At 37.6% G+C, this 10,365-nt stretch overlaps 1 protein-coding gene across 1 annotated transcript in view; it reads left to right on the forward strand.

The window, feature by feature from the left end:
• Positions 1–1,485: 1,485 nt before the first annotated feature.
• Positions 1,486–10,365, forward strand: part of LOC107492391 (tRNA (cytosine(38)-C(5))-methyltransferase 2-like) — a 10,104-nt gene continuing 1,224 nt past the window's right edge. The window contains exons 1-6 of the mRNA XM_016113416.3: positions 1,486–1,624; positions 5,170–5,291; positions 5,686–5,779; positions 9,508–9,626; positions 9,723–9,845; positions 9,997–10,339. Of these exons, the coding sequence (XP_015968902.1) occupies positions 1,486–1,624; positions 5,170–5,291; positions 5,686–5,779; positions 9,508–9,626; positions 9,723–9,845; positions 9,997–10,339 (940 nt within the window). The remainder of the gene's footprint in view (positions 1,625–5,169; positions 5,292–5,685; positions 5,780–9,507; positions 9,627–9,722; positions 9,846–9,996; positions 10,340–10,365) is intronic.

Raw genomic sequence — 10,365 nt, forward strand, 5'->3', positions numbered from 1 at the left:
TCGAAAAATAGATAACTCTGAAACCTTAACTATTTCTCTATATATTATTCACAACTTTTTACTGTTTGCTTTCTAGTATTCTGAATTATTGTTTACTTTCTGATATTCTGAATTACTGTTTATGTTTTTAAACCTTCAAACACCATTTTTTTCTTGTCTAACTAAATAAATTACTCAACCATTGTTGCTTAGTCCATCAATCCTCGTGGGATCAACCCTCACTCACCTGAGGTATTACTTTGTACGACCCGGTGCACTTGCCAGTTAGTTTGTGGTTATAAATTCCGCACCAAGTTTTTAGCGCCGTTGCCGGGGATTAACTGTGATTGACAACTACTCATTGTTTGATTGCTTAGATTAGATAATTTTTTCTTTAATTAGTTTCTTTTAGCATTATTAATTTTTATTTTCCGTTTCTTTATGTACTTTATTTCTTTTTTTTTTTCTGTTAGTATTTCCTCCCTTCCCCCTGTATTCGTTCATTTTTTTATTTTCTTTAACTTCAATTTTTATTTTTTTCAAACGTTCATTAGTTCTTTTTTTTTTCTTTATCCTTTATACTTTCATTTTTTTATTTTTTTATTTTCGTTTTTATTCTTTTCATTATTTTTTATTTTTATATTTTATTAGTTTATTTTATTTTTTGTCTTAAGAAATTACATTATATATTTACTCTTCCCTAATTCCTGAATTTAAGTTTGGTGTTCTCGTAGTAATTTTTCTTTTAAAACATTTTTTTAAAATATTAGTATTTTTTTGTTTAATTTTTGAATTTTTAATTCACCTCTTTCCATTTATTTTCGAATTCTTCTTTTATTTTTATTATTCTTTATTTTATTTCTTTTCCAAAAAAAAATTCTATTCTTTCTTCTTTACTTTTCTGTTTACCACATGGTGCGTTTAATTCTTTTTGGTACTTTGTGCTAAGGAAAAATAATGAAGGGAGGTCACATGGGTTATTACTCACATCCAATGAGTGATTCTTATTATTGTGAATGGAGGAACTACCCAAATTTTGGTTGACAAAGTCAAAACCAAAGAAACTTCAGTGCTCCATGTTCCAACTATCAAGAACCACCATCTCCATATTCATACCAAGAACCACCACTTCTCTATCCATATCAAAAACCATCATCTTTCTACCCATATCAAGAGCCACCATCTCCCTATTCATACCAAGAATCATCCTCTTTTTACTCTTATCAAGAATCATCATCTCCTTCTTATTCATATCAAGAGCCACCATCTCCTTATTCACATTAAGAACCAACAGCTCTTGAGCTTCTCATGAAAGAATTCATACATGATATAAGGACGAGTGTCAAAAATGTAGAGAAATATGTGCAGTTGATTATCAAGCCCCAGGAAGAGGAACAAGCAAATTCCTTCCCAAGAGATATAATGCAAGATCCTCTGGAAGAAAATGAGGAAATCAATCAAAGGAGTTCATACTCCAGTCAATTAAAGAACTTTTCACCCTCACACATGGAAGAAGAGGAAGATGCAAAAACAAAAGAGGAAGATGCACCAACAAAGAAGGAAGATGCACAAACAAAGGAGGTTGTGAGGGATAAAAACAATTATAGGAATCTACACTGCAATGAAGCAGAGAGTGGCATAGAAGGTGAGTCTATTGAACCACCAATTCAAGAAATTCTTGATGAAGGGTACACTCTAACCATCACACAACACCCAAATTTTGAAATCAAAGAAGTGAATTTTTTTATATTTTTCATGTTTTACATGTGTTTTGGTCATGCAGAGTGATTAGAACAGGAATAGGAGCAATTAAAAAGAATTTTTGATACCCTGGAGTTTTTCTTTGCTTGGAGACAAGCAAACTTTTAAGTTTGGTGTTGGAAGAGCACAACTGGAGGAATGAGATGGCCACCAGCATAATTGAGGTGGTTGAGTTGCTTTCATTCTATTTCCCCTTATGTTCTTATTTTGTTGTCTTCTATTTTCTGTTGATTTGATTCCCTGCATGATCTTTAGTACTTTCAGTTCTCAGATTTAGTTTCATTCTGTTATTTGCTTTTAGTTTAATAATTCAAAAAAATAAAAAATAATTGTCTCATGTACCACTCACTAAACTTGAATCTAAAAAGAAAAGAAAAGAAGTGATGTATTGCATTAGAAATTAAGTTTATATTTAAGAGTAGTCTTATTTACTTAAATGTGGTGGTGTTATTTGTGATTTTGAATGCATGATATGAACAATGCATATTTGAATTTGAATCAAAGGATGTTAGTGCATAAGGAATAGGAATTTAGAGAACTATTATGAATTTTCTGAATTAAACAAAAGCTTAATCCTTGAAGCAAAATATATAGCAAAAGAAAAATAAAAGCAAAGTCCAAGGCTCAGAGCATCAATGACTAGGAATGTCTGACATGATTAAAAGCTCAAAGAGTTGTTTTTCTAGTCATATGCTTGTGCTATTCTTGTATCAAGCAATCCTTGAGACAGAATATTTAGAGTCGAGGCCAAATACATTTAGCAGAGTATGCCAAAGGCTTTGAGCACCACTGTCTGAGAGTAGCTGAAAGAAAAATCAGAATTTAAAGAGAGTTCCGCAATTAAGTGCTTGTGGTGTTCTTGTGTCAACTAACCATTGAGACAAAACATTTAAAGTCACGGCTAGGCTCAAGGTGCAAAGCACCAAAGAAAAGAGAATTAAAGGAAATTTGTTGTGTTCAAGGATTAAACTGAAGTATAAAGATTAGAGAATTCATAATTTAATCCGGATTCTAATTCCGAATGACAGTGACATTCCTTTAATTCAAAGGAGAGTGAGATGCCAAAACTGTTCAAAATCACAATAGATAGACCCCACTTTAAGAAGATACATGGGCATAACTAAACTCTCACTTCTCATGCAAATTCACATCTTAATTATGTACTAATTTTGGTTGCTTGAGGACAAGCAACAATTCAAGTTTGGTGTTGTGATGCGTGAGCATCTTCTCTATCTTTTTCTAGGAAAAAATTGCATTCAAATTGTTGAGTTTAATCAAGATTTAATTACCTTTAGCCACTATGAATGCTACTTTGAGTTGTTTGCAATTTTTGTTTATTTCAGGTAGCATTCAGATGGATTTGACGAAGTTTTATAGCAGAAAAGAAAGAAAGCGAATGATGCTGTCAATCCCGACCTCCTTGCACTCAAACAGGAATAACTTGAGCTACATAGGTCCAATTGACGTGATTCTAGCAGCATTGAAAAGCTAACTTTCAGAACTATCCAACGATATATAATAGTATACCCTTTTCTTCCATTTCATATGGCCTCCTCCATGCTGAACTTGAGCTTTCTCAAGTTCAGCGCCAATGTGACAATTCCAAGGGAAGCTGCACGCATCACTCCACGCCGAACTTGGGTTAATCCAAGTTCAGCGTGGACTCAAGAAGAGAAAAAGAGTAGTCACTGCCTCCTCCACGCTGAACTTGGAAATTTCCAAGTTCAGCGTGGACCTTAATGACCCCAATGGTCCCCACTCATCCTAGGATGCATTACACGTGAAGCTTTGCAAATTTTGATTTAACTTTTATTATTAAAATTAGGAAAAGATATTATTTTAGTTTTAGAAAATATATTTTACATTAATTAGGATTAGATATAAAAGGGAAAAGAATCAGCCATTCGGGCTCTAATCTCTTCTCTTCGACCTCATTCCGCACTTTACAGTTTTTACGAATCCTAATTTTCTCTCTGAACCATGAGCAACTAAACCTCCACTGTTAAGGCTAGAAGCTCTGTCTATTGTATGAATTGATACCATTTTTTTTCTATTTTAATTGATGTACTGATTTATAATTTAAGAATTATTTTCGTTCTTTATTTTATGAATCTGGGTGGAACGGAAGTATGACCTTGGTTCTAATTGAGTTCTTGTATAACTTGGAAAAGCTCTTTACTTGAACAACAGCTTGAAACCATATTCTCCTAAATTTCTAATTATCTGGACTTAACGGGATACATGACATATAATACTCTTATATTTGGGTAATTAGGATTTCTGTGGCATATAAACTAGAATTAAACTTCACCCTCTAATTGGAATTAAGTGACCAAAGAATTGGCGGTTGATGAATTTTAGAAGAGACTAAAAAGGTCTAAGGAATTAGGGTTTAGTCACATATAGTTTGCCATGAATTAAATATTGCATAATTAAAATAGTTAGTAAGAAAAGTCAATTCGGAAAATAGATAACTCTGAAGCCTTAACTGTTTCTCCATATATTATTCACAACTTGTTTACTGTTTGCTTTCTGATATCCTGAATTACTGTTTTATGCTTTTGAACCTTCAAACACCATTTTTTGCTTGTCTAACTAAGTAAATCACTCAACCATTGTTGCTTAGTCCATTAATTCTCGTGGGATCGACCCTCACTCACCTGAGGTATTATTTGGTACGACCCGATGCACTTGCCGGTTAGTTTGTGGTTATAAATTCCGCACCAGTCTCCCCAATTTTAACACTGCTTTTACCTCAAAAACTAAAGAAAAAAGAAAGTAAAAGAATTGAGGTGCACTATAGAGAGTAACTTGCACAATGGATAGCTGTGATGAAAAAAAGAAAAGTTTATATTTTTATAAATTACCAAGAATCTGAATACTAATTGATGGATTTTGAAATTTAGCTTCCAGATCTTTTCATTTGTGGTTGTCTAATGGCAATATGGTACTCTATTCTTTAAAGTGTACCTTGCATTTCGGAGGATGCATCTTGATACTTGCAGTCATATAGGCCAGGACAAAGTATTTTGTCCCGGAAGTTTTCCTGCATGTTAGCATGCCTGCTGTTGCCCATTGGTTGAAGACATATCAAGCCTTTTGTGTTTTAGTTTCGGAAAAACCAGTACTAACATAATTATTTGCAACTTGCAAGGAGGGGTGTTCCTGCAAAATAAGGCTGATTATCTTTTTGGTTGGGGTGGCTTTTCAAACTTGCAGGAGGAGTGGAGGACAAATTGAAAATTTTAACCTAAAAAAAACTTGATAAAGGAAGAAACAATTGTATGGTCTACAAGAACTCTAAAAATCTTTATGTCCATAATATATTTTATCAACAAATCTAAATCTTACGTTTTCTTTAATATTATATCTCAACAGTAAAAAAAGAGAGAGAATTATTATTGCTTGTGTTATCATCAAAGACTTAAGCCTCTGTTTATACGCATACAAAACTTCGAGCAGAGGTGAAAGCTCAAGTGGTTGAAGCATTTGAAATCAACGACAGAGCCAACGATGTTTACGAGCATAATTTCGGTCATCGTCCTTATCAGGTTTTTTGCTTTTTGTGCTTCTGCGTAATGGCTAATTCTTTCGGTCAATGAATTCTGGTACAGTAATTAAAGTTTCGTGCTTGTGCATAGTTCTAGTTAGTTCAGTGTCTCCAGGTTATTCACACTTTAGTAATAGTTAGGTTTTAGTATAGTATGCTATGTTGTGTAATCGCTTTAAGTTCAAAATTAATGGGATTTATTTGTAGATTATGAGGTTTTAGTTTTATTCTTCATTTAGATGAAATGGCTTGTCTTCTTGTCATTCGATGTTCGGAGTTTGACTTTGGCTATTGTTTTCGATACTACATGAATTTGGATACTTAGCTACAGAGACATAGCCGAGACAAAAATATTGTGCTGCTGATCTTGGTTTTGTTTATGTTTCTTTGCTTAGGGAAATATTCAATGCTTGACTGCGGCTGATCTCGACGGCTATGGCGCAGATGCATGGCTTCTTTCTCCTCCCTGCCAACCTTACACGCGGCAAGGTGAACCCTTTTTTCGTTCCTTCTCATTTTTTTTGAAACAAAATAAGCTCAACACAGAATAGTGGAGCAAAGAACTCTAACAACAAGTGCTACATAGAAATATATAAATCCTGTCAACTACCGAAAGGATCACTATCGGTCCATTCTTCGTAGCTCAGAAATGTCCGCTTTATTACTATGTCAACACCTGCTTCCTTATTATTGAAGATCCTTGCATTACGTTCCACCCATATATTCCAGATCACTGTGAAAAACCCAATAAGCCACCTTTTCTGCTCTTGTTTTTGCTTATGCCTACCGGTCCAACTCTCAAACAGTTCTCTAATGGTACCAGGAATAGCCCAATCCTCACCAAAACTCCTCATCCAACTGCACCACACCTGCCACGTGAATTCACATAGAAGGAATAAATGTTTGACCGATTCTATCTCCTTCTTACAAAGAACACAGATATTATCACTGGGCATAATAACGCCTAGCCTACTCAATCTCTCCTTGGTATTCACTCGACCAACCAGCACAAACCATCCAAAAAGCTCAATTCTTGAAGGCACCACTCCTCGCCAGACTGAACTTGTAAAGCTGTAGCTCGTTATCTCATCTGACAGAGTCTCTGATTGAAGTACCTGTATAACAGATCTGGTAGAAAATATCCCTTTACTATCAAACTTCCACACCAGCTTATCCTCTGCACCAGCTGCCAACTTCACCGGCCTTAGCCTCTCATGAAACTGGCAGAGAAGTTCCATCTCCCATTGAAACAGCTCCCTTCTCCACTGGAAATTTCATATCCACTCAAGTCCATCCCAAAACCCACAATCCCCTATCATAGCTCCTTGTTGGTTTGAAATAGAATATAGTCTTGGAAAAGCCATTTTCAAGGGTCCACCTTGCAGCCAGTTATCCTCCCAAAACAGAGTGCTTCTTCCATTACCTACCTCCATCGCCATGCCAGTCAGCATTTTGTCTTTTATCCGCTGCTCTATGATATTCAAATGGCAAATGTCTTTCCAGGGCCCTCCTTTAACCGGTAGCTGCTGATTTACTAGCATTATATCGGGGTTCAGGTTATTACACGAGCAGACAATCTTCTTCCACAAGGGGCACTCCTCCTTTGAAAACCTCCACCACCACTTAAACAGGAGTGCTGTGTTTCGAAGCAATGCATCCCCAATCCCCAAGCCCCCAGCTTTTTTCGGTGCCTGAACCAGTTCCCACTTGACCAACGGGATACCCTCCTTACCATCCCCCTTACACCACATAAATCTCCTTTGCAAGGATATCAGCTTATCCGCAACCGCCTTTGGCATTTTGTACAGACTAAGGTAATATATCGGAAGGCTATTCAGCACTGATTTTATGAGCACGAGCTTACCCGCTTTGTTTAAGACTTTTGCTTTCCACAGGCTGAGTTTCTCTTCCACCTTATCTATTATCGGTTTCCAAGTCTTCACCAAATGCGGATTAGCCCCCAAGGAAATTCCGAGATACCTAACTGGTAATGCTGCTTGCTGGCACCCCAGAAGACCACACGCATGATCTATCCACTCCTGTTCACAATTCACCGATATCAGATTTGATTTATCAAAATTGATGCTCAACCCTGACATCAACTCAAAACACTGCAGCAGTCTCCTGTAATTCACAATTGTCTCTGTCACCGGGGGACAAAACAATATCGTATCATCCGCAAATTGTAGATGCGACAATGCAATATTCTTTCCCCCAACTAGCAGCGGATCAATGCGGCCATTCCTGACAGCTTCACCCAGCATCCGATGCAACACATCCACTACTAGCACAAACAGAAATGGAGAGAGGGGATCCCCTTGTCGGAGGCCTCGCTCCATTTTAAACGGCTTGGATGGCGACCCATTTACCAGTACAGACATAGTGGCCGTAGTAAGACACTCCTTCACCCAAAACCTCCAACGCTGTCCAAAACCCATTTTCTCTAACACTATATCCACGAAGCTCCATCTGACTCTATCATAAGCTTTATGAAAATCCAGCTTTATAATTGCCGCTTTCTTTCTTCGTGACTTCAGCCAATGGACCGTCTCACAAGCGATGAGAGCACCGTCATGGATCTTTCTGCCTTTCACAAATGCAGTCTGAGTCTCACCCACCAATCCTGGCATAACCGATCTCATTCTTCTCACTAGAACCTTCGAAACCACTTTATACACACATCTCACTAAGCTAATCGGCCGGAAATCCTTGATCTCTTTAGCCCCCACAAACTTTGGGGCCAACGTTACCCAAGTTAAATTTACATCTGTAGGTAACTTAGCCCTTTGGAAGAATTCCATCACTGCCTCAGTGAACTCCTGACCAATCTCTTCCCAGCATTTCTTAATGAAATTCATATTGTACCCATCACTACCTGGGGCCTTAGAAGATTCACAATCCCAAACTGCCTCCCTGATTTCCTCCACAGAAGGTGGAACCTCCAAAGCGTCTGCCTCATCTCTACCAATTTGCTTCAACAACCCATCCCAAATACCAATCCGTGGAGCAGTCTCCTGTCGATACAACTCCTTGTAGAATCCCCTTATTGCATGCTTTATCCTTGCTTGATTCCTTACAAGTCTCCCATGGATCATCAGAGCATCAATCCTGTTGTTCCGCCTTCTAGCTGAGGCAATGTTGTGAAAATACCTGGTATTCCTATCCATATCCCTAGCATGTTTGGACCGAGACAACTGTTTCCAATGGATTTCCTTCCTAATGTACCACTTTCCACAAAATTTCACCAACGCCTTCCGTCTAGCCTCCGTTGTATTGTCATAGATTCCCTCACTAACCTGATCGTCCAGTTTCCTTATCTCATCCTCAAACTTCATAATCCTATTATCCATATCACCAAAATTATCCTTATGCCATTGTCTCAAAGGTGTCGTCAAGGCCTTCAGTTTACCAAGGAACGGAGTACCTCCCAATTTTCGCCATTCATTTTTTACTGTCAATAGAAAACCCTCATGTGTAAACCAGGAATCCAAACTCCTGAACGGTCGAGGACCCCCTCTTACCAGTGTATCATCCACAATCAACGGGCAATGATCGGACAAGCCCCTTGGACCACCTTTCAGCCTAATGTCAGGGAATTCTTCCACCCATTCAATATTAACCAACACCCTATCTATTCTGCTACAAGACTGACCCCTGAACCATGTGTATTTCCTATCAGTAAGGGGTAGATCCACTAGCTGCATGTCTTGAACCCAACTTTTAAACTCTTCCGCTGAGACCGACAAACTCATCCCCCCTTTGCGATCCGCAACTTGTAAAATCTCATTAAAGTCTCCCAACAAACAGAAAGGAACCTGGCACAATCCCGCAATATAACTCAATTCCTCCCACACCACCCTCTTTTCTTCCCTCCCATGTGCCCCGTACACCAAACAATAGGCACACTGGAAGTTATTCTTCGTTAACACACCTTCAACGCACAACCATCTCTCCCCTTTATAACAATTACTTTTTTGAAACATCATATCATCCCACATCAACAGAAGTCCACCAGCTGTCCCAACAGATTCCACAAACTCCCATCCTACCGTACTACTTCCCCATACCCTGGCAACATCATATTTCGAAATAACCTCTTTTTTTGTTTCAATCAAGCCTAACATGTTCACATTATATTTCGTTCCTTCTCATTTTCCTATTCTGTGGGTTACTTTATCCTATTTTAGCCAAAGTTGCTCAATGATCTTGTGTTATAGGTCTCCAGAAGGACACTGGTGATGCTCGGGCATTTTCTTTTCTTCAGATTCTTGAGCTTATGCCATTCTTATTGAAGCCTCCAAGCTTGTTATTCGTAGAAAATGTTGTTGGCTTCGAGGTTTGTCAACTTGGATTAACTCATAAGTACAAGTCTCGTTTCATTAGTGATTTTCTCTATTCACTTCCTTTTTCTTTGTACTCGTGTTGCATACAGACATCTGACACACATGCAAAACTGATTGAAATATTGGACAGAACAAATTTTGTTACACAGGAGTTCATTTTGAGCCCACTACAGTTTGGAATCCCATATTCTAGGCCTCGATATTTTTGTCTGGTAGGGTATTATGGTCCTTGGTGTATGCTTTCTTTATCTTAAATAAGAATTTTAAAAGGTTTTGGTTGTATTCTATGTCATCAAGGAAACAGCTGGAGCTATCCTATATGCTTTGGGACACAATCATCTGGTTGTTATCTAATTGTTTCAGGCTAAGAGAAAGCCCTACTCTTTTGTTAATGAAATTTGGAACCGACAACTGATTCAATCTCCAAGACCATATGAGCATTTTGATACAGCGTTTATTGAAGATGATTTATCACAAGAGGACAGGCATAAGTTGTTGCAGTCATGTCAATCTATTGAAAGTTTTCTTGAGTTAAAGAATCCTAGCAATAATATTGAGGCTGAATATGCAACTTTGGGCAAAGGTGATGATAATGTCTGTGACTCTTTACAGCAGTATTATGTTCCCCTGAGTTTGGTTGAGCGGTGGGGAAGTGCTATGGGTATCCACCCTTACATTAATTATTGCAGTATATTCAAATCAGCATATTATAATATTTTCTTTTTTTTTGGG

This window comes from Arachis duranensis, chromosome 6, assembly GCF_000817695.3.
Source record: "Arachis duranensis cultivar V14167 chromosome 6, aradu.V14167.gnm2.J7QH, whole genome shotgun sequence".
NCBI classification, from domain to species: Eukaryota; Viridiplantae; Streptophyta; class Magnoliopsida; order Fabales; family Fabaceae; genus Arachis; species Arachis duranensis.